This window comes from Eimeria necatrix, genomic scaffold, assembly GCF_000499385.1.
Source record: "Eimeria necatrix Houghton genomic scaffold, Enh_scaff111, whole genome shotgun sequence".
In the NCBI taxonomy this organism is placed as follows: domain Eukaryota; phylum Apicomplexa; class Conoidasida; order Eucoccidiorida; family Eimeriidae; genus Eimeria; species Eimeria necatrix.
Genome location: NW_013651900.1, coordinates 34,438 through 61,173, shown reverse-complemented (window position 1 = coordinate 61,173; position 26,736 = coordinate 34,438). Strand labels below are relative to the sequence as shown.

Here is a 26,736-nt window from a genome sequence, read left to right as displayed (position 1 = left end):
ACAGAAGGATCCCATTGACACCTCATAGCTACATGTTCAAGAGGATTTTGGCCAAGGGGATGCTCAAAGGGACAAGATAGGTTTTAGTACAAGAACTTGATTTGCCTGTGCAATGCTGGCGCACGCACCCGCCACAGCCGCATCCTCCTGAAACCAAATTCTAGGCCAGAAACACAGACTGCTGGAGTTTGCACTGGGTCTTGACTTGACAAGGCTTCATCCTTTTTGGACTTCTTCATTCTTGCTGGGCCCGACTCCAGGCCAGCAGGCCTAGCCAAAGCCAAAGCTGCAGCCAGGGCAGCTACGCTCACTTGTACGACACAGTGCATGCACTAGGCCTGCAGTTGAGTTTCATAGACAGTCCTCAGAAGACTGGAACTGCCGTGGCTTGAGTGCAGTGCAGAACATAATTCGCTACGTACTGTCAATACACATTGCTTGGGGTGCCGCAGCCCTGCCTCTTGTCTTGAGACATTTTTTCGTTTAAAGGAGCGAATCTCCCATGCATCTTGTCGCAGGTACGCATTTATTGCGAATTGTAAATGTTGCATTTTGGTGCGAGTTCGTTTCGGCGGCTAATATGGCTTTCTGTACTGTCGTGTTGCTCTAGAGGGCGAGCATTGATTCAGACACCACGCCAAAAACGTGTAATGGCCACCGAAGTATTACTTTTAGATCGCTGCAGCATCATTTACAGCACGTTTGCCTGCGATGCCAGCACTTGTTAGCGTGTGCACTCCAGCACTGACACCGGGCAAAACACAAGGTACACACAAACGGGGGCTCCGGCCCCTCTCACCCTCAAGGATTCAACAGTTTGGTCTCAGCGGGAAAAAAAAGTCTCACGAAACACTCATAGCAGAGGCGTTACTGCAAGCAGCGGGGAAATTGGCAACTCTCTTCTTTAGGACAATGGCGAAGTTCTAGATGCATATCCAGCAGAAGTCCTGTGGAAAGACCCAACGCGGATATTCACGCGCAAAACTCAAGCACAGCAGTCTGCTGCCGGCCTACTAGACAGAAGAAGCGCCGAAGTGCCGAAATTGAAGAGCAGTTATGTGAAGACATGCTACTGTGGTGTATCCTGAACAGTCAAACTCTACGCAGCCTAGTCACAGCTTTGTACGGAACGTGGAAGGCTTTGAAAAAGATGAACAAGCCACATGAAGTGCCGAGAGTCTCGCGCTAATCGGGTGGTAGGGAGCGGGACAACGGCATAGCAACGTAGTTAAGGTGAGGCCACGAGGGTTTTCGCAAGCTCCCTTGAGACTACAATTCGTGCGGGAGCGCTGCTACATTTATTTTGCACCACTTGAGCCCTGATTTTCGTGACATTAGCATTCAGGGGTATTCGCAGCCTTTGCTAAGCTTGGCTAGCGATGACCACTCCCGGAGGTGCGTACTTGGCGGACAGGGCGTAATCGTGCACTCCTGAACTACCCTGTTCTAGAAGATGCACCGACTTAGGCTTTAGGGGGGATGCATTGTTGGGTCTCTTCGTTCCCCATTATGCCTGCACTGCGATAACAATTTAACCCTGGTGCCTTTATTCGCGGTATCAGCCGTAGGTTCGCTTGGCTGTCCTAGTCATGGAGGCCGTGCTGCGCAGTTCTAAGCGGTTGACGTCGCAATAAACATAAAAATAAGCTACTTAATTAATTGATTGAATCAAATAATAAATGAATTATATCATTGTAATTAGTGCAGCTCGAACGAAAGTCTCGTAGCCCCTTTTGGGCAGCAGCACGCCTCGCCGTTTTGATGCCCTCATAAAGAGAAAAGGCGCTGAATATATTAGCAGGGGGAAGCAAACCGTCTGCCGTCAAGCGTATGGTGCGCCAGCTCGATTTTTCGAGACACCATGTCTCCAAGGCTGCGATCGGCGAATTGCCATTGTCATTCATTGCATGAAGGTTGCATCCCATCAGCTGTTTGCTGTCCGCTCGCAGAGAGCTGCGGTTCGGAAGGAGCTATAATATACTCCTATTCTTTATTATTTTCATGCCCACAGCAAGTAAGCCATTGTGTGTGGGTTTTTAGGTCAAGGCCCACCCGCGCTGCGCTGCCTCCTCCCATCCGTCCAAAGGACCTTAAAATTCCCAGGGTATATGATGATAAGCAACACAAGCGGCAGTATGGCTTCACACAATATTTTAAGTGCATTTTGTCGATAAATTCCGATAATGCACATTGGAAGGGAGGCACTTCCTGCCTTCAGCAGGGCGCTCCGCTCTCCGCCCGTTAGACAACGTGCCGATCACCACTCATTGCTGGACACAAAAAGGCGCAAACTTCGATAAATTATATGCTTTCCCTAAACGCATGAATAAAAACATGGACAGAGCTCACAACGGCACGTGAATAGGGCTATGCTTTCGAGGCTTACTTCTCATTGTTTCCACCAGCTGGAACTGCTCCGCTAATGTTATCTTAGTGTATCAAACTCCCAATGGACACTGTCTAGATACATTATTTGAGTCCATATACAGAAAGTTACACTACTAAAGGGCACGCGCCTGCATGTTAAGCAGAGGGGTGGAGGGACTCTCGCCAAAGGTAATGTGGAACTGGGCCGTGCAGGTGCGCCGCAAAAGGCTCTAGTTGTGTTCGCTTTCATTGGCCAAAGCCACAAGCTTCCTCTTTAATTCATGCATATATCAACATAAGACAGATGTCCCTGTGACTTGCAAGTTATACTGGCAACATTCTGTGAACCGCCAGTGCAAACAGCTGTATTGCGCTTCGCGCAATACAGCTGTTAATAGCGGTGGGCCGTTAGCTTGTAACAAAGCATCTGGCACCAAAAAGCAAGGCATCCAATTCATTCACACGAAGGAAACTTCCCGGAGCATCCCGTCTTCTGTAGAATTCTGGAAGGGTAGAAACCGCTGCATAGTGATTGCAGCAAGAGATGTGCAAAAGGCAAGTCCTTTGGGCTAGACAAAGCAATGAAATCGTGGAGCCTGGCGTATTTTTCGGCTGTGACTCAAGAATGCCTATAATCACCGCCTTTCCTGGCTAACATCTCTGAATATACACGGAAATATTAACTTAGGTCTCCCTTCAGCCCGTTGCCAACGCTGTACACATATTTCAACGACCGTCACGAAACCACGCGTCTTGCTGCCCTAGATGCTGCGTTGTTGTAGCACTTCCATAATCTTTTTTCAGTGTACCTTCATTCCGTGCGTGTCTTTATGCACTCACTACACGATCGGCAGTGTAAATACAACGGGCAAATGAGATGCTGCAGAATACCGTTTAGGCAGCTTTGAAACTCTTGCACACCTTGCAGCGCACTAAGATATGGACTGAAAGTTGGGAAGCGTAGGGCAAGTTTCGTACATTCCCACCTAGAGTTTCTTGGGATATCACTAGGGGATAGAGTGTTAAAAGGCACAGCGCCTAAAATGGGAAACGACTGCTCACTGGAATACTAAGCTGATGCCGAGTGCAGAAGCTTGCTCATAGAACAAAGGCAGTGTATCATAAATCGAAGTGAATGAAGCATTCTACGGTTTCCTGGTGAAGCGGCAGGAGCCGACGGCAAGACAACAGTTAGAAGGTAGAACTTGAAGCGGCCTGCCAACAGTTCCCCACCTCCTTCAAACGAGTGACTAGTGAGTATTGGAAGAAGGACTCATGATGGTGACTTACTTGGGAGTAGGGATGTGACTGCACGTTTCTGCAGGAAAATGTGCATTCAAGTATTCCGGCCTCTACTGACTCTTGAAGACACAATAGCGCACTTGAGAGTTCCTGGCAGCTACTGATGCTTAAAGTCGAGGTAAAGAGTCCACATGCCTCACTTCTTCAATAAATTCGAGGTGTGACCCCCTGCAGCGCAACGCTACGACGCTGAATCACTTTGGTCCCCAGTGCTCTGCGTTCCGAGACCTCAGTGTTACATTCCTCCTCGTTGAATTCGTGGACCAAAATCACGGGTAAATGTATGATACTAGCAAGCATTCAAATAGCCACTGAGTAGCACAGGGTAACAGAAAAGCTGTGAATGGCCCGAGATAGCAAAGTGGATTCAAACGCTCCCGGTGGCACGGTTTCTGCTGAACATTCGCCAGTTGATACACATTCCATAAAGAAGAAACATAAATGGCTGCTACGCCGCATCTTGCTCAAGTTTCAAATGCTAATGTTTCGTTTTCTGTTGAAGAGCTCAGCACAGGAGGATACGGGATGCATAACGGCTCAACGCCACTCAATGCCACTGAAATGGAGCGTGATAGGCTCAAATGTACTGCAGCACTTCCTCGAGGTACTTCCTAGAGAATTTCAAACAAATAAACGCTTACGCATTAAAACTTAACTAATCTGTTTATGGAAAGAGAACCTGCTTTGTCTCGAGTTGCGCGCCTGGAACGCATGGGGCTGCGGGAGGTCAGCCCTTGATCTGATCTCTGTGAAGACGATAGCTGGTGCGGACCTTCTGCGGAGTTGAATTGTTCTTGATTTCTTTTTCTTGTAGGTCCATGTGTTGGCTGCTTCATTTAGGAAGGAAAAGCAGATTGAGGCGTCCAATTCGCACCACGATGGTCTGCGCGGGAGAGCGCTCGCTCTCCCAGGGCATGGCCACTCGGCCGAAGCTTCTGGCCTTCTACATAATTACCACTCTATTTTTAAACATAACGACGCCGGCCAAAGGTGCTTTTAATTCTTCCAGCGGCTTTCAGGGACCTGGGGTAGGCCGTGCCTTGCCGCCCGTCGACCCGAATGCCCGTGTTAACGCGCCATGGAACCCATTGCCTGCACCTGTCAACAGTCAACAGAATACTGTCCCGGCTTATGATGGCCATGTTACGCATCACGAGCACCCGCCACAAGATGCAGCGCCGACAGCGGCAACGGCAGTTCCGTACCCGGGAGCCATAGGGGAGCAGAGCGCCCGCTTAGGCGGGCCTGCTCTTGGATTTCCAGCCATGGAGCCACTGCGGACACCTTATGAGAAGCACATGCCTTTGTTGGGTTCATATGGCCAGTTTGGCCCGTTACGGCTTGGACCTCAGCTTCCATTTCAGCCTCCAACTGTGCCCCAGCCTCAGCTGCAAATGCAGCCCCAGTTGCAGCCCCAGTTTCAGCCCCAGTTTCAGCCCCAGCTGCAGCAGCCATTGCAAAGCCAGTTGCAGTTTCAAACACAACCCCAGCTACAACCTCAGATGCAACCGCAAGTGCAGCCTACAACGCAGCCACAGGCGCAATCACAGCGTCAGGGTCCGATTGTGCTCTCAAAGCTGCGGACAGGGCGGACTGGGGTGATATCGACTGTTTTCGGAAAAGTGGATGGAGATTTGGCGGCGCTCGCGAAGCAGGAGAGGCCGCAAGAAGCTACTTATGGGGCTTTCGACGAGAAACAGGGAGGTGCCCCTCGCAGGGCACAGGGGCAGAACGTAGCAGTTAGTTTTGCGCGGCTGTCCGACGGAACAGTACCCAACAAGCACCTCTCATCAGTATCCAGGAACAGTGGTCGGTCAAAAAAACCAAACCCTCGCCGCCGTTTCAGTCCTTGGAGAGATGCGCATTCTGGCGAAGTACAGCTAGTTGCAGTCGCTGATGTGACCTTATTTCAAAGCCGTAAGCCTTGTGACGGCAGCAGGTACAGCCACCGCAAGTGTGCGCTACCAAGTGCAGCTTCACATGGTTTTCTCATTTTTTCCCGTAGACAGACCGTATACCAGTTGGACTTAGCATGATGAACTTCCACGTTTACTAGTGCACAGAATCACGGATTTTTTCCTGCTGCGGTGTGTTCAGTGTGCATTGGGGAGCCCAGCCGGCGCGATCCACGGATGCCGTGCGGCGCAGCCTACCCTGGCATAGCGACTCTGGCTCTGTACCTCTCGTCAGGCCCAACAGAAGTGGAAGTGGATTGGCGTTCGAGCTCTATCGCCCCGCCCAAGCGTCCCGTGGTGCTGCTATCCACGGCTGCTAGGGACGGTGTTGACCGCACAGCGGATTTCGTTAATGCTCTTTTGGAACGGGCTTGGCTGTACAGTGGCAGAGATGAACACAGTGACTCAGCTGTTGCGAGTGCACGATGGGGCGCTGGCGCTTTTGGCGCCTTCTCAAGGAGCACGGCAAGTGCGTTTAAGTTTGCGGCTTGTGAATTCGGCTTGTCTAATTGAAGATAACTAGAATTATATGCATTGCTCATACGTAGGACCATTGGCATACTAGTTGCACGCATAGGCACGCAATCGATTTTTGGCGACAGAGCACGCAGCTTTGGATTTTCTTCGTGTCTGAAGTCGTGTGACGTGTGTTGCGTGGACTACGTAGGTCGCGAGACGCAGGCTATCGTTAGTGTATTAGATGGATTGGTAGGAGCCAGGATGCAGCCAGGGTCAGCAGGCCGTTTCTCCAAGATTATGTATCTTGGCTGCTCTAGAACTTCGTAAGTTGCGTTGAGCCTTGCCGCTAATAGGTACAGAGGAGTACATCATAGCTTAGCCCGAGTATGGAGAGCCGAATGTTTGGCTGTATGGCCTTGGGGCGCCTCTCAACTCTGTTAAGTGGGAAGAGTTGTGCGGTTATGCGGCTTTTGTGCATTGTGGTAGGGAATACTCCACTGTCGCGTCTATTCTGGCCGCTGACCCCGGTAGGTTGCTTGGTGCCTACTTGACCATTGCGGCGGAGGTGAACAGCACCAGCAGGAAAAATCGGGGAATAAACAACAGACACGTACGAGAGCGAGGTCAGGAGTTCATATTCAAGTACGCAAATAACACTTGCCGGATAATCCATCTGCACAATTGAAGTGCACATTATTTCACTCTCACTCTCATCATTAACAATTTACATGCACAGTTGCTTTGCTGTTTGAAGCTGATGGTTTACTGTGATGCGGGCGGTCATGCACAGGCGTGAAAGCAGAGTTGCGAGGGCAGTCAGGTTGGATTTCATTGTCACGATCTCTGGAGGTCATTCTGTTGAAACGACTGTGCCTCAAGTGCCTGCGGAGTTACGGTTGGCAGTGGGCAGCGAGATCGGGAAGCGTTTAAGAACTGTTGTCGACTGCTATTTGCGTGATGCCCTCGACAACCACAGCCCATTAGCAGATAATCCGTTGTCTGCAGAAATGCCAATATTATTTGTCCAAATTCAGAAAGTTCGGTTGGTCCGAGGCTCTTCTGTCCAGCCCCAGCTTATTGGAGTCGAGCTACAGCCACACACAGGGGATCCTATGACAAACCTCGGAGTTCCCATCGTGCTGTACACGTAAGAATGCGGGATCCTTCATTACTTGTATGACCCCCGTAAAGCTAGTAGGCTTAGGGTAAAGGATTGGGACGTCCAACAATGTAAGGGTGCGATAATATGGAGTGGCCTTAGCTTTTAGGTTACAGAATGTCCAGCAGAGTTTGTGACCGTGTTTGGTGCAGGACTGCTATTGGTGCGTCACTTCAAGCATATATTGTGGGACACTTGAGAAGTTCTGCCCTGACTAAAACCATCCGCCAGGTACTTTCCGGTGTCTGGACCTTTCCTGCCAGTTTTTGACACTTGTTGATCGCACTCCCGCATTAGTAGTGAAGTTCTGTCCGGAGGTAGTACAGTGGCCCTTTCTTCCTGGTGCGGTTCCCTTCTCACTGAAGTTGCCTGGGGTGTGCCTGATTTTTGTAGACTTTGATTGACGCGAGATCTTTGGGGCCACTGCACCAGTCGGCTCTTGCTGGGCACGTGACGGCGATGCGAGAAGATATGAAACGACTTCATGACTGGCTTCGGCGCGTGGGCCCCACATGGCCGATAACTACCAGCATAGGGAATTTGTCGGGTCTGTTTTTAAAGTCACCTGAGGAGGTGGCGGAGCGACAGGAGCAATGTAGAGCGGCTATCAACTCTCTGAACCTGCCGGCAGGTGACCCCATGTTGAAATACGCGGATCTTTTTTGTCAGGTATATCCTCAGACGTACTTTTTACACTTAGCAGGAAAGGAAGAGGTAGAAGCTTACAGTCTGCGTATAGGGTTGATTCTTCGCCAGCTACTCGGGAGCGGCAACATAACACATGATGCTGACGAGCACACAAGCTACCCTCTGAGGTACTATCGCGAAGCTATGGGGTCGCACCAGAGGCGTCTTTCGTCCCACGGAGATGATTCGGGCGATTTCGACTTTCAGCAGTACAAGGGGGAATGGGCTTTGGGGGGTCCTCTAGAAGATGCCCTAAGCAGGCAGAGCAGGATAGATGCAGAGTCGGACGATCGTCGAAGCACCTCCTCACCAAGAATTGGGGAGGGCGGGTTCATTACTGCAGATGACAGCCATTCTCCAATTCTGGATACTGTGGAAGATTCTTCAACTCTGCAGGAGGCTGGGAAATTGTCAGAGCCATTTGGTGCAACTACACGCACTACCACAGAAGCCGCTGTCTCTGCAGACCACCTGAACCCACGAGCTGCGGAGGGTTCAGGCGAAGCAACTCAAGGATTTGCAAATGATGCCGCAGGACGTCATTTTGGGGAATCTGATTCAACCAGACCCATACAGGAGGCGCAAGACGAAGCAGGCGTGAAGGCCGCTGAAGGGGCTGCCACCGAACCTTTTATCGTAACACTGCGAGAAGCATTTGAGCACCAAGCTGCACAGCACCAGTATCTCTTGAAGACCCTTGCTGCCCAAGAAGAACAGCGGAGTCGCATGCAAGAGCCGCAAAAGCAGACATCGCAGCTACAGCAAGAGCAAGAACATTCTTCACGCCTCAAGGGTATGGAGGAAGACCACAACAGTCACACGAGTCGGCACACGGCGGGCACGGATTTATCCGAGCCTCCTGGTGCCCTCACACCACATGTTGAAAAACCGATGGAACATGCAGCTATCACCTTGCCTTCTGTTTTTCCTGGCATTAATATTGCTCATGAAAGTGATACTTCAACTAAGCGGAAGCTGCACGCGCAGAGTCGACATGGGGAAGGCAGTAAATCTTACCACGGGAGGGTAGCTGGAGATGGGCTGGACTCTTACCAAGTTAGCAGCATGCTCGAGGAGCGCTACGGAAGCCTGTTCCTTAACATCGCTGGATTTCTTTTAAATGAAACAACACTTGAGGACCTGATAATGGTTGCAGAGTGGCATGTCAACCCAACTGCTCACTCTGACTTGTGCAGAGAGCGCAAGTTCGCCCTGTTTCTTCTGTGCCGAGATTCAGGTGAGTTGCTTCACTTTTTCGCTATGCTTGATCTTCTAGAAATATTGAAGCGGTTCGAGCTGGGCAGAAGCCGTTTGCCTCTGGGGTATTTTACTCAAGGCGCACTGCATGTGTGTCATTTCACAGCAATTATATATGCATCGTTTACTTCTTCAGGGCGGTTCCGTCTCGCGGGATGGCCTACACAGCCAACGCATCATCATTACGACAGCTCTCTAGTCACGTACGACGCAGATGCTGGACGTGAAACGTGGCAACAAGCCTTGCAAGGCCTACGGCAGTTCCAAAGGCTTTTCCGCCCGCGCATCTAGCACGGTGGCGATTCTGGGGGTCGTATGAGATGATACGAGACGCGTTTTTGGAAGACACAGGAGCACTCTTTCACGACGACGAACTCAAACGCACCCTGGAAAAATGCACCACGCAGGCATTTCACATTTATATGCATTTCACATTTCCCTTACCGGGAATCCCGCTTATTTGTCGTTTTGTTGACAGAGGAAGTTTAATTTATGGCATGCTGAAAGCTGTTGTCACGTTGCGCTTTTGGCCAGCTGTCGAAGTTAGGACGCTGTTGATTCCATTCGTGCCTTGTGAAGTCTCATCTTCCTGAGACCAAAGTACGAGGCCAACAAGACGGAAGTGCTTTTTTATCTTCTCGGGATGGCTGCTGATTCGTCGTTCGACATAGACAGTCAGCAACGCAGTCACCCCCTGCAGTTGTTATTTAACTGGCTCATCTCCATATACTTTTTATCCACCTGCAGCTGTGGTTCATTATGCATGCTGTTAAATGCCCTCCATCCATTGAGACACGGGCTGCATTGAGACACGGGCTGCCGGTGGGGGGAACTATAGCTGCCTCCTGGTCGTTAAAATAATCAAGCAGGAGCAAGTTAGAACGAGCAGAAGATGACAGGAGATGGGTTTATGGATCCACTGTGTGTATGATGGCCAAGGAGATTGACTACATAGAATTCACACGCAGGCTTTCTTCACTGCTGAGCACTTTTTATTGTCTATGGTTACGATCAAATACTAGGTAGTTTGGTATAACATTTACGAACGCGCAACAAGCATGATTGGCAATGACAGGTCACGAATTTTACATATCTCAAAAAGATCTTCTGAGCCTTTCCGCGCCTTCGGTATGCTAGCAGCGTGGCCTGTCTGCCGACTGCAGGCATTGAATTGAATACGCGAACCGTACCCACGTTATACTGTGGGCCTGATAATCAGGAATTGGCCACCTCAGCATCCCTTTTTGATAACTAGCCAGAACTAGCTAACTAGCTTCAAGAAAATGTGGATTGGTCTAGTCAGGCGTCCGTGTGGACCAGTCTACCCACATCTCTCAAGTTGGCTTTCAAGAGCGAAAGAGCGAATAAGTGAAATCCCAGCTATTGGCCTGTCTACAGTGATTCGTTCTCTTTTATCTTGTTTTTTATCTGGAAAACATGTTTTGGATTCGATCTTTTAATTTTCTTTCCTGAATCGTGAGCAATACGGGGCAGTGCCTATCCACAGGTACCAACGCCCTGTCTCGGTGACCCCACCACAGGACCGCGATAGAGTCACCGACCGCTACAGTGCTCGGTAGCTCCATAGCAGCCCCTCAGTGTCCCAAAGTGATGGTATAAACTTCAAAAATAGTTGCGAAAATTTTAACATTTTGAGCATCAAGGTTATCGTTTGGGGCGGAATTTTTACAGGTGCTATCGCTTAAGGTGAGCAATCTGACTGGCGATCCCAGTCGCTCCCAAATCGACCATCTTAACGTCAGCCTTTGTCGAGGTGCCGCTTCTTGTTTCTTCAACAAGTGTTTTTATTATTGTCCTGATGCAAATGAAGCAGTGGGCGCAGCGCCAGTGCAGTTCCTAAGAAGGTTGGGAGGAGCTCGGTGCGCCATGTGCTCACGCAAAACATTCACTCCACCTGTAGCCAGTGCAACTGATTGAAGTGATAAGCCCAGGTAATATCAATACTAGGAGGGAGCTGGCCCACTTGTTCTCCCCAGTGTAATTGCTTTGCAGGAATTAGAGGCCCCGCCTAAGCACGTCGCCAGATATGAATGCTGTGTCCGTGTTGCACGTGCAAGTAGAATAAGGTAATTTTGAGGTATCTCTCTTCGCCTGCTTTCCTCTTCTCCTGAATAGCGAGAAATGGTTGCAGGCCGCGCAGCGCGCGCGCTGTTGCTCACTGCAGCAACAGCTGCATCTGTGGCTTCCCAAGCAGAGCCGGTTTCAGACACTCCTGTAAGCCCTCTTTCCCGAGGTGAGTGCACTAATCGTCTGGGCATGCCCTTCTCTACCAGCTTTGCCATAGAACAATTTGGAGTGACGTCCAGGTTACAGCCATCGGTGTGCTTGTTTCCTGCGTTGCTACCCCAGACCCTTCTGCAGGGCCTCAAGCGAAAGACGCAGCTCCACCACAACGCTTCATCAGTCCCAGCTTCGGACAAGATGACAAATATTTCTCAGACTATGCTGGTGAGGCGTGGTTCTGAAGGCGATTGTGGAGCTCGCTACGCCTGGTTCAACACAACGTGCGTCATTACTGCGTGTGTTTGGCATGCCTCTACAGAGCTGAGGGACGAATTTTTTAGCTCAAATGAATATGAGACCGTCGTTGGTGAGCTTGTCGAAAGGCTTCCAGTCGATGAAGAGACCTACGACTTCATCGTTGTTGGTGGCGGAGCTGCTGGGTGCGCCGTCGCTGATGCCCTCTCTCAGGGTGCGTCTTTGAGCTTCATCTTCAGAAGAAAGCAGCATCTTGCCAAAATTGAGTGCCGATGCACTCTCCAAGCAGTGTTTGTTAATGGGACCTACGTGTGGGCCCTTGTAAGAAGGGCGTTTCCTCCATGCAGGGTCTACTTCTCAATGCTGCAGCAGCTGCTGTCCTTCCTGCGGAGTGCAGGAGGAAAAAAGGTCCTCCTCTTGGAGCGTGGGATGCAGCGGACGAAAGAGACCACCCCAAATGCCATGAGTGCCAAAGGTGCAGGTAAGGATTTTTCGTTTTCTCAGTGAAGGTGACGTGGAGGCTGGCACGTAGCCGCTCAGTTTTCCAAATTCATGTTGCGTCGCCCACCGTCATGCAGTGCACTACGACGGGACAGCATATTGTCTAGGTATGCATCTGCTCAGGGATTGGCCTTGCTGACGCAACCATTTCTCAAGCAGTAGGAACAGTGCAAGGTGTTAGAACCTTCTCGGGTGCCCTCATGGGGGGCGGCAGTGCTGTCAACCTAGGTATAGTGATTGGCGAGACAGAGGAGTACTTCAAGGAAATGGCTCGACAATTCCCAGGTTATAACATTGATTACCCAAGGCTTAAGCGGGTGAGGCTTTTGCAGTAAATAAGGTGAAATACTGAGAGTCTGAGGTTCGGCAAGCATAATGCAGCTTCACATCCAGTCATTGTTTCAAACAAAAGCGAAATTTCGGTCAAACAAGCAATTGTGAAGCTCTCAGCTGAATATATCTGTCGAAAGTTCCAGTTGCGCGTAGACAGTGCACTTGTTTTGAGCCAGGCCTATGATTACGTTGCTTGGAAACTTGCAAGGGCAATGCCAGTGCTTCCTCCATTCGGCCTCGCTTACAAAGAGGCGTTGACAGCCACGGGGTACAAGAACTACGGAGATGGTGACTACCCAGAGCCTAGCCTCTATGTTCAGCCAGGATATCAGTGGGTTGGCTACTCTCTCTTCGATGCTGGGAACAACTTCCAGCGAAATGCATCCGATGCGCTTCTTGAGAGGCTCCCCAACCTTGTTGTCAAGACTCGGCACACTGCTAGGGTCAGGAAATACCACTGAAGCACCATCACACACGCACTATGGCTGGCTGAGGGGCCGCTGAGCACGGCCAAGAAGCCGTATTATGTCGGACTACAGTATGTTGTTATCTGCAGAGCATCACTTTCATAGATACAGACCACGGAAAGACCGCAAACTGCGTCGTTTACCGGCCAACAAAATACCAAGATATTAGGCCTATTGGAGATTTATGGAGCCTTTTCCCTTCATCTGCCGCAGGTATGCCCACATATTGGGAAATCCTGGAGGTGCTGCTGCACAGACTCAGAGTAAAATACTTGTGAATCTCTGATCATTTGTGCTTAATCAAGAATGACCCTCTGCGGCTGTCTGCAGACTGGGCACCATGGATTGGCACTTTCTTGGAGCCCACCTCAGTGCTAGTCAACGCCGGTGTTAGCGATCCAACCAAAAAACTACGTCGCGTATGCCTTTCAAATCCAGGGAGTGGTCGGATCGTCGTCAGCGGTGGAGCAGTGAATACTCCTCTTCTGCTCTACCGATCAGGTAATGTCTCAAAGTTGGTATATTGCACAGCAGCTTACTGAAAGTCCTACCAGATGTCATCAAGTTGTATGCATGAACTAAACCAGTGAGCCTGTAGCGTGAGTGGCGATTCGTTTTGCAGGAATCGGCCCAGCAATGCAACTTAAGCTGCTCAAAGTGCCCCAAGTCCTGGATAGCCCTGCAGTTGGGTCGGCCTTCTCCGACAGAGTATTCCTTTCGATTCCAGGGTTTCTGAAGCACTACTCGGATTCCATTCCACTAATTAACCCGAGCAAATCACTGCGTCGCTTGCAGGCCAACGAAGATACGGGCTCCAAAAAGGTCAACAGACTCCAGCTACTTTCCAGGCCAGCCTTTGAGCCCATACTTACGCAAGAAGAACTTGAGAAGGCAATCACGCCAGAGGTCCGGGAGGCTATAAACAGGCTAATGAACCAAGAAGTGCCTGACGAGATCATTACTGTCGACGAAGATGACAGCGCCGTCAGCAATCGCTTCGAACCTCCCGTTTTATTGCCAGACTTCCTCTTATTCCCTGGGGTGCTGCAATACCTTTCGCCGGCTCTCCAGCCTCGCGTGTGCCAGTTCATGGGGCTCAAGTACACTGGTCCTCGCTGCAAATCAAACGGGTAAGTTGCCGAGCTGTTTTCCAGTATGGTTGATTTTCTAGCTCATGGCGGAGCTTTGCAAATGGGCCCCTGCTGCATCTTTGTTTTAATGCATTACTCACTACAGGATTAACGAGCGTAACCTCGGGTGCTCTTTGGTGACAATGGAGGAGCTCTCTGGAGACCGACTGGCTGAAGGATTTATCTATGCTTCACGTTATATGTTCCCAACTGCATTCCGCAAGGACCCAATTCTCGACGCTGTCACCGAGATTATCCAGTCCTGCTCTAACTACCGCTCTCCGTTCGGCATAATTCTCTTGAAGCCCCTTTGTGTGCTTGCTCAGCCGATTATAAAGTGCCTTAGGTGCGTAATATCATCCAATGCGCTTCGGCCACAGTTGCTGGTTGATACAGCGCGGCACGCTTGCACCAGGGTAGACACCAAGCACGAATGCAAATGTTGCAGGAAGGCTGTTGCTCCTTTCTACTTCACTTCGGAGCCAAAATCTCGAGGAAGCATTCGCCTTAAACCTACTGGCGAAGTTGTGGTTGATCCACAGTACCTTGTAGACGAGCAGGATCTTTTCGATGCAATTAGAGGCACTGCTACGTTGGTGGAGCAGCTAAATGGAGACAGTTACAGGTAAGCAGAAGTTAAGCGTTATCACACAGTTCCTATTCAAGAAAATTCACTGCAGAGCTCAGAGTAGGATCACGCCGATGTGCCGAGGGTGGTGACAGCAAATCTCTGCAGAGCTGAATCTAGGAGCAAATTGCCTCTCTGTCTGCTTACACAGGGGCATCATCCAAGAAAAGGGTCCCCAGTCGTGTCCGTTAGCAATTCTAAATGGACTTCTCGATATTCTTCTGACACTGGCAAGCACAACATCTCCTTTTTTGACCCACTCTTCGAACTTCGCAGAGATCCAAAGATATCTACAAGACCTAATTCCCCCAGAGTCCAGGCGCCTGCGTCGTCTGATGGTGGTGAACGAGGGCTACCGCATGAAGCCTGCGGTGTATGAGGACGAAGAAGGCAACGAATACGAAGACTACAGTGCATTTATTGAGAAGGACGTCGATGAGGCAAAAATTGAACGACTCGGCATCAAGCGCCGATTAGAGGCTGTCAGCGCTCCTTCAGGCGCACAGTTGCCATGTCTTCAGGCAGAAGAAATATTGGGTGCATTCTGCAATCATCTTGTATGCTGCCTTGAGAATGCGTTGTTCTTTTCACTCGCAGGTTGGATTTGATTTCGATTCGTACCGTGCTCACGTGGAACGCACAGATGAGTCTGCAAAGGATCCCTCCCTCCACTTGGGCACACTTGGCCGTCGCCTCGATGCCGAAGTTGAAAAAATCTTGGGCCCCGAAAAAATGGATCAGTTGAAAAAGCTTGCAGATTCGATAAAATCTGAACACGCTCTGAGGGCTTCCAAAGAAGACCCAGCCCTCAAAGAAGCTATCGAGGACTGCAGGAAACCCTGCACAAAAGAGGCCATTCAAAATCACACCTGCGCCAAGTCTGATGTTTGCTGCACTGCCTACGGCAACTCCAAATGCATGCGGCTTCCAGGCCAGCCTGCCTTCGCCGAACAACAAAACAAAGTAAAACAACCCTTCCACTGCTTTGAGCAGGCATCTCCACGCCGTACCAAATATCACACTTGCACCTAGGGTCACATTTTGCGCGCTTTCCCTTTAAGCCGCAGTTGTATAAACTAAATATTCTGCCGCTGGTGATATTTTAGAGTTGCTAGGGGCGTGTGCGCCTTTGTAGGAACCTTATACGAGCGCGGACGCGGCAGATAGCGGGGGCGCCGTCAAAAAGGAAGAGTTTCTTGCCCCCTTCTTTGGCCTCAACACCGTGTCGGTCGCACATGCTGATGATGAGCAGTGGGCTGCAACGTATCCGCCAAGGCTGCCAAGTAAGCTGTTGCAGGGCCTACTTAAATTTGGTAATGATTGTCCTGCGAGTAGAAAAGTCATAGTTGGCAACTGCGGCGCTCCATAAATGGTAACATCATCCCGGATTGCTAATAATGATCCAGCGAGCTCGATATTTTGTCTTTGAAGCACTTCTGGATGCGCTGTATCCTTTTACAGGCGTCCAGAATCCTAAAGCACTAGCTAAATTTGCACTGACGTACATGACCAGCATTGGTCACACTTACGGCAGTGCTCCCATGGGCAGGGTGGTTGACGATAAGTTCCAGGTGAAGGGCGTCAATGGGCTCTCTATTGTGGATGCATCTGTGCTCCCCCAACTTACACGAATGAATCCGGTCTTTACCATCATGGCGCTGGGCAGGTGAGTTTAGACCCTAAACTTCGCGGTGTCTGTAGGGAACACTCCTGAGCTTGCCCACAGTGTAACATGGTCACTGAGTGTTTCTGCAGGTACGCTGGAGAGATGATGCTAGGGGAGCAATAAAGGTCTACTGGCCAGCGTTCTGCCAAGCCGCTTATGCGTGCTTCGGCCCGTTCTTGTGCTGTTAAATCTTCGAGGCACTGGCAAGAAGCCAGAGGGCCAAATATAGAGGTTTCAGATGGATCGTACCACCAGCAAAATTGCTCCGCAATTCTCCCATTTGGTAGTGCTCATCTTGCACTGCTCGCTACGGAGCAACTGACAGCAAATGTTCCTCTCTGCTGAGTGACCTGTACAGTTTGTATTTAAAGTTCTAACCTGTTCTGCATTCTTAATCTGCCACGATTCGGAGGGCGAGGCAAACCTTGATTTTTCCCGAAAACTCCAGAAATATCGGTCAGGCTAAAGTTCTGGCCACATTTGTTCGCGACGAGGCTTCATGTTGAGCCCTCACATTCTAGCTGCTTTTTGGGTATCTATTTCAACCTCTAGGCAGTACACGTTGAACCTATGCTGGGTGTCTGGTTTCCTAGTACTTGATTCCTTGATGAGACCTGAGAATACCGTGGAATAGTTACACTGTGATTTCGTAGACCACTCAATTGTGTCCATTTTAACCACTGTTCTACAAAGGAATACAGTTGCTGAGGCAGCCAGTTGCTACTTCGCAGCTCGCCTTTTGCCGAAATCAAGGCATCATCTTCATCTGAATTACACATTTCTTTTCAGTGTAAATCTAGCGTCTCACATAGTAGCAAAGCAGTTGCTACGTTCGCTGTCACTTGATCCTCTCATCCTCTCTGTTATGCAACTCTCAAGGCTTCATCCGATTTGGCCATAAGGAGATGATGAAGTGTCACCCTTCGGACGAAAAGCGGGTATAGGGCTGCGTTTTCGAATAAGAAAATATTTTCTGGGGGTCAGGTATCACAGCATGGCTGCCATTAGATGGCTTTCAAAGACAAGTCCGCGTGGCGTGCCTCGCTGCTGGCTTCTTTGGATCAGTGTTCCTGTACGAATGTGTTAGGGGCTAGTGCATGAATATAGTGCTTGAAAAAGTCACTGTATTGTTACATCAAGTCCTGATTTTGAACGAGCATGCTGCCAATGGTTTCACAACAGTAAGGCATCCGAAATGCTTGGCTCGTGGGACCAAGTACGCCTTTGGTTCACTTAATCAGCACTCTGTATCATGAGAAGCATGCGGAAAGTATGAATGGTTGATGTGTACAGCAGATGCTGCCTTCTTTCTCAGCAGTACGCACGGTCCGTTGTAGACGGTCCGCTGGTAGTGTGTCGCGACTTGTCGTCGCCCGAGCTGTTCGGCCTCAGTGGTTTCCTTCTTTTTACTTTGATAACAAAAGCATTTGACTAAAAGAGGTCAATAGAATCTTCTCCGTGAAACTGCGTTCACGAATTTACAGCAGCTTCTCAGGCCCCGGCCCGGGAGTTGGTGGGCCCCTCGTTGCAGGCCCGTTGCAGAATCGGTCTAAAGGCTATGCGATCACTTTTAAAAGTGTCTTTGTACTCAGCGCCTTTTATTTTGCTGTATCTGATCATGGAGAGGGCTTAAAAAGCAGCATGTACTTCAACAATGCTCCCCTGTACCAGAACGGCAGACGCAGCAGGGCGACAACCAAAGTAGCACACACCTATGGAGTTGATGAAATTGACAAGAAATACGCAATCATATTCCATGAAACGTGTCTCAACAAACTCAATTCGTAGCTGCAGCCTTTGCAGGGCTCGTCGCATATTTCCTGCCGCTGTATAACATTACTCTGCTCTATTCACTAAAGCCAGTTCACTGAAGCTTCTACGCAGAATCAATGGGTAACAATCCCTCTCACCCAACCGTACCTCTCGATGGATACTTGGCTGTTCGGGCTTCTATCGAGGCCCGCTTCTCCTCCGCTTCCTGTGACCGCCAAGCAGCGGTGCCCAGAGAGTGCTACAGCACAGCAGGCGGGAGCTTGCAGGCAGTGACTCACAGGGAGCTCCAGAAGCTTCAGAGGAAGCAGATGAGGCAGGAAGTAAGGTCGTCTCGTGGGTCAAGCCGGGCCAGCGCCGCAGTGCTAGTCGAGCAGGTGATGGCGGGGACCCGACTGCCTGCAACCCTCAGCATAGCGGAGACGACAGACACTAATTCTGACGGGGCCCCCGATGAATTTGAAGCATCGGAAACGGCGGATGAGATGCTGAGGGGGCTTAGTCCATCTTTTACAAGGGCAAAAGCCCCTCACGTGAGGGCGCAGTCGCCACTGCCATTTCCCTCCATGTCGCATTGCTCTCCTACGGTTTCTAGAGCAGCTGAAACGCTGAAGCAACAGAGCTCGGAGCTCAGCGACTGCGGAAGAAGTAGGGGCAGCGATCCCGACCCTTCCTGCAGAGCAACGAGACTCTCCGCCGGGCAAACCTCTCCAAGTTCCACGAGCAACGTGCAGCCGCCAACGCCGCAGCAGCAGCCGCAGCCGCTTTCTGCAGACCTGACTCTGCATGCAAATGATGACCGGCATCAGCGCAGGGCGTCGGACAGGGAGACGACGGAGGCTTCTGAGGGCCATACTGCTGGGCCGCTAGAGGGCCATGTAACAGGCCCACCAGAGGGAAGCTCTATGCGGTCCCCAGCTGAGTGTCGTGCAGCGGAGGATCTTCATGGTTCCGCCACTCGTCCTCTTGAAGGTGGCGTCAGGAATGTTGGAAGGGAACGCGCTGCTAGGGGCCGCGAAGGGAGGGGGGACGGGGCTCTTGCTGTGCAGATTGAGGAAGCTGAGATGTTTTGTCCGTTGTCTCCCAACTCGGCCTTGGGGTCTTGCGTTCCTACGACCGTTGCCGTCGAAAGAAACCAACAATCAGCAAGGGAGAGGGAAAACACGGCGTCAGTTGCCCTGCCTTCACGCGACATAACTGCGACGGGCAGCGTGTGCTATGGTCCTGCATGCAACCATTCCCCGTTTCTTGAGGGAAGGGCTCTGCAGACACTGCTGCCGCTACTTCTGGGGCCCTCTCTGGGGACCGCCATGGGTGTGTGCGTGCATTGGTTTATGAAGATCAGCAAGTACGCACACTGCCATTTTACAGCGCTATGCTGCAGAATGCAGAGGCACACGCTGGCCTGTTTGATGGCGCTTTCTTGTTTCAGCTGCTTGCTCATTTACGAACTTTCTCGCCCCTTTGCCTTCCAGGTGCTCCTTGTGCTGTCCCGCTGATTCATGGTCATTTATTATTTGCTTGTTTCTCCCTTTGTTTGCTTGTGTGTATCCTGTCTGTCTCCTCCGCAGCGGCCTTGCTGATATGTGCTCTCCTATTACTCGAGACTTTGAGGAGTCGTATGGCAAGTATTTTTCGCCCGTCATCGCCACGCTCAAACAGCAGGCGCTGCACACGACAGATGGGAAGGGTGCCAGATTAGATTGGGTGATCACAGCAAAGGTAAAATTCGCTGTCCGTTTTTCTTTTAGGTAGTCCGTTGCATGGAACAAGTATGAGTGTTGTATCAAAGTGTTGGAGCTGCATAATAGAGTGCTATGTATTTGCACAGTAAAGTTGCACGTTGCAGAGAGTCTAGATGTGTTGATCTACGTGAGAATCGGCCCTCATCTAGAGTAATTTTGCGGGGGACATATTACACCCGAACTTGGTACATGGCCAGACAAGTTGTTTTCCGTTGTACTTTTAGGTACTGCCGCCCGCGGCAAATAACGTGCTGTCTCTGGGGTACTGTTTCAAGTATCGTCATCTCTCTTCCACGAGAGACTCTTACGTATTCCCAGATCTCACAGGAAGTGAGCAGGCGACTGATTCTGCTTGTCGCTGGGCAGACGCAAGTCCTTCTTCCTGGAGGTCAACGTTGCGAGGCAGGCAAGACGAAGGACAAAGTCCTGTGGCTATCGTCCGGCCACCTAGCAGGGTACGACACGAAGAGGATATTAATATTAACAGAGAACCAACTAGAGTTGCTAGGCCGTCAGACTTCAGTTTCACAAGCGATAGGCGGAGCTAGTTCAAATTTTCCATGGTCCGGTTTACAGCGGGTTTCGTATTCCGCATTTCCTTTGCATTAATTGCACTATTGCTGCGTGGTTTGTTTTTCATCTGAACTTGCTTAGGGTAGTGGCACGCCCACAGGGCAGTGCCGGCGCGAGGTACCAGTCTTCTCAGTGGCTGTTGCCCAAGCGGGAACCAGTCGACGGATGTGGCTTCATCGTGACCTCTGCCGGTTCCACGGGGATGAGACGGGACAGGCCGTGTTGACTCACCTAGGCCCAGTGTGCGTAGGGGACTTAGTAGAGGTACCTGTGGCGCTGTCCAATGGCATAGGAGTTGCCGACGTTTCCACCATTAGGTGGCTTCCTCTGCGCGTCACTAGGAGAGCATCGGGGTCCCTTACAGGGTCGAAGGCGTTGGACGCGGCCTCGAGAGGACTGTATGAGGGGTGCCCACTGGAAATACAGTATGGGGAGTGGTTTGACAGCGATCAATACCGTCACATGACCACTGAAAGGCTGAAACGGGCGGGTGAGTTCTTGCTATTTTGCTGCTTCATGTCAGATAAAAAAGAGTGAATGCGCGGATCTGTGTTCAGGTTTTGCATCGGCTGGCGCTTTTGCCATATGTGAAACTCGCAGCGATTCGTGCGCTCTGCTGTTTGCAGAATGCCTGGAGCCAGAGCTACATCACGTGTCCACTTCTTACTCAGGCATAGATGTACTTGTGAGGCGATCCCTTTATAAGGCAGTACGAGAAGGTGAGAGGTGCTCGAACAACCACACTGAAGCGTGAACTCGCAGCTCTGAGGCCTTCAAACCGTACCGCTGAAGAACCTGTGCTGAAGCAGCCTGCTTATCTGTGCGATTGCAGGCTCAGTAGGAGCGGCAGCGCAGCGCGCTTGGGGTTTACAATGTAAAGTGCTGCCCCCAGACTCTCCAGTCGTTTTCCCGCTTACTCGAAGAGGGCTGCTCCACGACCGGTCTACCAGCCTTCAGCTCCGCGTGGTAAGTTAATATGCCGTACCTTGCTGCAACTGCCTTATGCGTGTATGGAAGTATGAACATCCAAGCATATCCGTCAGTGTGTCCAGGGGTGCCTCACATCATGCACACGAACGGTATGTGTGTGCGCACGCTCATAGACACACGGTTGTGCGCTGTTGCTACCTAGGGCGACTCCTTAGAGTACTACTTGACCATTGGGGGTGCCAATTTTTGATGAAGACCGTCCTGTTGATTGTTTCCTTTCCACAAACTGTTGGATAATTTACTGCTTGCGAGAAGCTTACGATTGCGAACTCGACAACACGTAGCTGCCCGTAGCATGTCAGTGAGCATTGAGAAAATCCAGTGTACAGTTTTAAACTCCCCAGATTTCGACAAGGGTAGTCACATTTCTAGGCTCGCCTTTGGAACCGCGTCACCAGTCTGTTGCCGTCCTTTTACCCACAGCCACGGCGCAGGGCAGTACACTTCTGTCTTTTCCTCGATTTCGCATCGTTATTTCGCATCGTCACTTGCTGAATTTGGCGAACTACTGAGTGCCTGCTGGACAATCAGCTGCCCATGTTCGACCACGGTCAAGGCGATGTTTCTCCCATACTTGAAATTACAGGAGCGTCCCAATGTTGCTGTTTGTTACATTAATACCTACTAGAGTGGTGCGGTCAGCCTGTTCTCAGTGGTGTACTAGGATCTCATTTCCGGCTTGCTTTTTAGTGTGGGAACATAACCAATCTGCAGCAGCGTACCCAGACTAACAGTGGCTTTTGCACAAAGTGGCGCTGGAGCAACTTCTAGCAGCTGCTCTTGCTTCTCACACATTGCCGCTACAGCACTTAACCCCATGCAGATGAACACCCCGCGTTGGCTTGCTTCTCAAAGAATACTGAAAACAGAACTGCGAGGTGCTGTCAAGCTCCGCCCGTAATGCCGAGAAGGGGGCAAAGAGCCCACGAAGCCGTCTGTATATAGATAGATGCCCGGATACGTACTTAATTGCACAATGCAGCTCGGCTGCACGTCATAAACTCTCCTAAAGTTCCGGAGCAGTTACTCTCACTTTGCGCTCATATGTTCTGGCGCCATGGTTCTGGCGGCAGCACAGGCAGGAAGCTGCATTGCTGGTACTTGGGATTAGGACTGATTTTGCTGCACTCTATCGAAGCGCACGCATTGAAGTTTCAGGTGTCACGTCCTGTGATGCAAACCCCAGATTAAAGTCCCTCTTTGGAAAGCAGTTACTCATTCATTTTCCCCAGGGGGTTCACGTGCTAACTCTGCGCTCGCGTTGGGTTCAGTAACCGCGGGTTCAGTTAATCCCTCTGCAGGGACGGGGTCGCCTGCTGATGCCTCAGGAGGATGCGGCTCAAGAAGCTGCAGCGTTTGCATCAAGTCGCTCGCCCTGCAGCACATGCACCGAGCCAGGTCGGCCAATGGACGCTACACACTTTGACCTGGAGGCAACATATCCATTTGTTGCAGTACAGGACGAACAACAAATGAGCATGCGGAGAAGCCCAACAATGGGTGCTTAAGACCACTGTGTGCTTGCACCCAATCAATTCGACACATGGTGGGCCATTACCTGCCAATATATATCATGTCCGATATACGGTTAGTCAATCCTGTCTCCTCCAAGTTCACCTGAAGGCACGACATATCGAGGCACTTACTAGTTGACGGATCAACCCTGTAACAGTTCAAAATATACTGCTCCGCTGAATTGTGTTGATGGCCTTTTCAAGGATCCTTAAGGCTCTAGGAAGTCCCTTGGGTGCCTTTTTAGAGCTTGGTACGGATTCACTGAGGTTCTCTTCACGAGATCGCAGCTCTCAGCCGATCACTGCATCCTGAATTCTAGAGCTGAACTTTAAAAAAAGATGCAAAGCTCACTTCAATTACTTTAGCCCCCTTCTTCATGGCTCTATAGGGTATATCTGAGGCCGGCTGGACAGTTGCCGAAGTGCCCACCACCAGCATCAAATCACATGCGTCGGCTTCCTTGTTCGCCTCCCGCACAGCTTTAGAGGGGATGCCTTCGCCGAACAAGACGGCATCTGGTTTGAAGTAGCCGCCGCATCCGCACTGCACGTTACGCGCAGAACAATGCTAGCGGCCCATGCCTGCAACGCAGGTTGCTTGCAGTTCCTAATACGCTCGCAAGGGATTCTACTGCAGCTCTTAGTGTCCTGTCATGACCACTTTTTCTTTCTAGAGCTACAAATAAAAGTTACATCGTTCTTCTGAGCATCACTTATGTGCACCTTGGGAGGAAGTTTCTTTTTGAATGAAGGATTTCTTGCCATTTGCTTTGTTAGCTGCATCTTGGCGCCACACCGGTAGCAAGAGGCCTACAGCGAAGAACAACAGGAGAAAATCAGAATCACAAAAAGTGTAAAGAATGACAGAAGCAGCACTTCAACGTACACCGAGCAGAGTAACTAGTTGCCCACGGTTCCGCATATGCATATGCGATGGAACCACCCCGCCCTCCCTTGTCATGTGTCTGCAACACAAGCTGCTCAGCAAACAAATCCTAACAGGTGCACTTGTTAGTCCAGGTAACACGCACGCTCATCAGGTTTCCATGGTACTCAATGACGCGCTTGCTGCCTGCATCCTGGTGTAGGTTGTCCACATTCTGAGTAACAATTGCCCTAACGATCCCCAAAGCCTCTAGCTGGGCCAAAGCCAAGTGAGCCCTGTTGGGCTCAGGCTCGCGCTCATTCAGGAACTCGTGCAGCAACTGCCATATTTTACTGGGCTGCCGCCAGAAGCCCCAGATGGTCGCGTACACTGCAGGATCGTACCTGAAACATAAACATAATCTCTGAAGCGAAGGAGGAGCACTAAGTACGTCAATCGCTAAATTTTGTCAATAATAATGCAATAAGGGTCAGTTTAGCAATCCTTACCGCTGCCACAAGCCATCAGACGGATCCCTGAAGGTGGGAATGCCGCTCTCAGCTGAGACCCCAGCGCCAGTCAGCGCTACTACGTACCTAAAAAAAAAAACAAAAGTAACAACAAGTACGCAATTAAAAGAAAACAGAATTCGGGCTCTACAAAGAGATAGCACAATCACGACAGATAACGAGAACGACAACTGGAATTTCAGACGCTCGTATCACCGAATGACAATTGCTATGTTGTGGCAGGATAAGAAAAACGGATGCGGGAAGAAACGTACGTAGCTTTGCGGAGTTCCTCCGCCAGCCGTTCAATGGAAATGTGCTCCGTGCGCTTTGGGCGCATGTACGTTAACCACTGGCCCATTATACTTTAACACGACCATCAAGTGCAGTTAAGCACATGCTTCATCAGCTGAGGCGGCGGAACGCATCAATGTGCCCACGCTGCAATCCCTGAAGAGACTCCGCACGTTTCGAATCTATCTTGCGCGTTTCTTTCTTCTACTCCGTAGCAGCTCTGTTGCTCTTGGCCATTTGCTTCCCTCCCCCAGCTGCCCTGCTTTTGCGGATTACTCGCTTCTATCTCTTCGGTTCTCTTTCACTCGATCTTCGCTGCGGAGCCCAGACGCTCCTTCTCAATCCTTTGTCGTTCTCTTTCTTGCCTGTTGAGCTCGGCAGAGGTCAACGGTCCGTTGCGTTGGTTTCCGCGTGCCAGGTCCCTCAAGAAGGCAAAGCCCCACACACCTACCGCCAAAGCGTGCAGAGATAAAAGCAGAAGTAACACAGCCTGTAGAAGAAGCGGGAATGAACTTGTAGAACCTTCGTCACCGCCTTCGGAGACCGAGAGGACCATCGCAAGACAGCTTAGTCACGGCGGCGCTTCACAGGCCCCGGAAAACAAACACACAGGCAGGTGATTCTTCTTGTTTTAGATATTTCTCGTCTGCCTGTAAAGAGCGACGGAAGCGATCTGGCGCAGCTTCAGCGAAACCTGCTGGCACTTGAAGCAAACGCAGCCCTTGCTGGCGGTACTGGGCACTTCAGTACGATTAAGACTAGTGTTGAAAAGGCGCATTCCGCAGTTTATTTAGTCATCCTGACACATCGTAGCTAGATTGTTCGTGTTTGTTGATTCTTACCTTGCATTTTGCGAACAAGACACCGGCGCTAGGCTTGGGGCTTGTTGTGATTGTGTGCGGCGCGCACATGCTCGGAATAAAGATGCTAGTTACATCTTTCTTTTAGATTGGATCTTGTCATTTATGCTCTTCTGTACTGAAGCTAGCCGCCAACGTCGGATCCGTGTGTATTAGGGTCAGTGCTGGTGTTGGCTGTCGTTGACACTAACACTGTACATGTATGTCTGCGCTCCTTCCAGATTTCCGTCTAACGGAATAGCTTAAGTTCTACAGTAATATTATTATTTGACTTGAATGTAAACTGTAACTTAAGAGAAATACGGAAGCTAGGCCACCAAGGGAGGTAGAAAAGTATGACCGAGCAAGCCAAAATGGCTGAATGTATGCGCCAGCGAGGAAGAATATATATGTACGAGAAGGCATCAAAGGATGGTTTTATGGGAGCCCAAGCGTCAATGTTGCATCGGCACGAGCAAGAAAACTCCCTGAATGTAGTGCTCCACATGGCCAGACGTTCGTGGGGGTTTTCTACCTTATGTAACAAAACTGTCTGGACTCTGGGCAGTATCACAATTGAGGCTCCATAGCGCAACGGAATTTAGCCGCTACGGCGTACGCACTCTATCCGGCTCGCCACCGAAACTTCCACAATGTGTCTCGACCGCTTTCAAATGATGTTTCAGGGGCAAGAAAGCGACAAGGTGAGTATATCACCATATCAGGAGTTAGCGCTTCATCGGCGTTGTCCCATGCGCAGAATACCGAAGCGGGGACACGGCGATGCACCAAAGAAAAGTCGAAGACTCTGATGCGTCCACTTCTCCTGACGAGCCTGTTCTTAAGAAACCGACGCACAGCAACCTGAGCTTAATCTTAGCCAGGTGCAGGACACTCGTTGCACTCCCCGCATATTTGAGCGGCGACAGAGCTGGTGACAGCTGCGCGCGAATTCCTGGAAGGATCAGTGCAATTAATGTTGGCAAAGAAAAGCTCAACCAGCGTTCAAAAAATTAGTAGGGCTAACAACTTTGCGGAAGGAAGCTGGGAGACCCTGAGCTGCTTTGTTGAGCTGCTTCAGGAAGGTACTGCCTCTAGCCGTGAAGAGTATAATGGTGAATAAGGACCATATCAGTCGAAACAGAGACACCCACAATGCCAGGTTTGCGGGAGTCCTGTATTCTCAGGGTCTTGCAATAGAGAGAATTCACACAAGGCGCCTGCTGG

The 26,736-nt window shown here is 50.5% G+C and overlaps 4 protein-coding genes across 4 annotated transcripts; 3 read left to right on the top strand and 1 right to left on the bottom strand.

Moving 5' to 3' along the window:
* Window positions 1-4,547: 4,547 nt before the first annotated feature.
* ENH_00004250 (hypothetical protein, conserved) lies at window positions 4,548-9,477 on the top strand (the record flags this gene model as incomplete). Its single annotated transcript, XM_013578371.1, has 8 exons — window positions 4,548-5,586; window positions 5,767-6,093; window positions 6,292-6,406; window positions 6,570-6,725; window positions 6,874-7,230; window positions 7,395-7,473; window positions 7,636-9,166; window positions 9,323-9,477. The coding sequence occupies 8 exons, from the start codon at window positions 4,548-4,550 to the stop codon at window positions 9,475-9,477; spliced, it is 3,759 nt and encodes a 1,252-aa protein (XP_013433825.1).
* Window positions 9,478-12,731: 3,254 nt separating this feature from the next.
* On the top strand, window positions 12,732-16,533 carry ENH_00004240 (oxidoreductase, putative; the record flags this gene model as incomplete). The annotated part of the gene is made up of 11 exons (XM_013578370.1): window positions 12,732-12,962; window positions 13,076-13,199; window positions 13,317-13,487; window positions 13,609-14,116; window positions 14,223-14,462; window positions 14,565-14,741; window positions 14,896-15,226; window positions 15,342-15,707; window positions 15,880-16,027; window positions 16,206-16,410; window positions 16,500-16,533. 11 exons carry the CDS (start codon window positions 12,732-12,734, stop codon window positions 16,531-16,533), a joined length of 2,535 nt encoding a protein of 844 aa, XP_013433824.1.
* A 1,766-nt stretch (window positions 16,534-18,299) lies between these two features.
* Window positions 18,300-21,678, top strand: ENH_00004230 (hypothetical protein; the record flags this gene model as incomplete). The annotated part of the gene is made up of 7 exons (XM_013578369.1): window positions 18,300-19,528; window positions 19,752-19,902; window positions 20,150-20,380; window positions 20,580-20,988; window positions 21,125-21,217; window positions 21,331-21,464; window positions 21,631-21,678. The coding sequence occupies 7 exons, from the start codon at window positions 18,300-18,302 to the stop codon at window positions 21,676-21,678; spliced, it is 2,295 nt and encodes a 764-aa protein (XP_013433823.1).
* A 1,025-nt stretch (window positions 21,679-22,703) lies between these two features.
* On the bottom strand, window positions 22,704-24,737 carry ENH_00004220 (NAD-dependent deacetylase, putative; the record flags this gene model as incomplete). Its single annotated transcript, XM_013578368.1, has 7 exons — window positions 22,704-22,863; window positions 23,047-23,105; window positions 23,355-23,546; window positions 23,726-23,812; window positions 24,034-24,271; window positions 24,377-24,463; window positions 24,652-24,737. The coding sequence occupies 7 exons, from the start codon at window positions 24,735-24,737 to the stop codon at window positions 22,704-22,706; spliced, it is 909 nt and encodes a 302-aa protein (XP_013433822.1).
* Window positions 24,738-26,736: the final 1,999 nt, after the last annotated feature.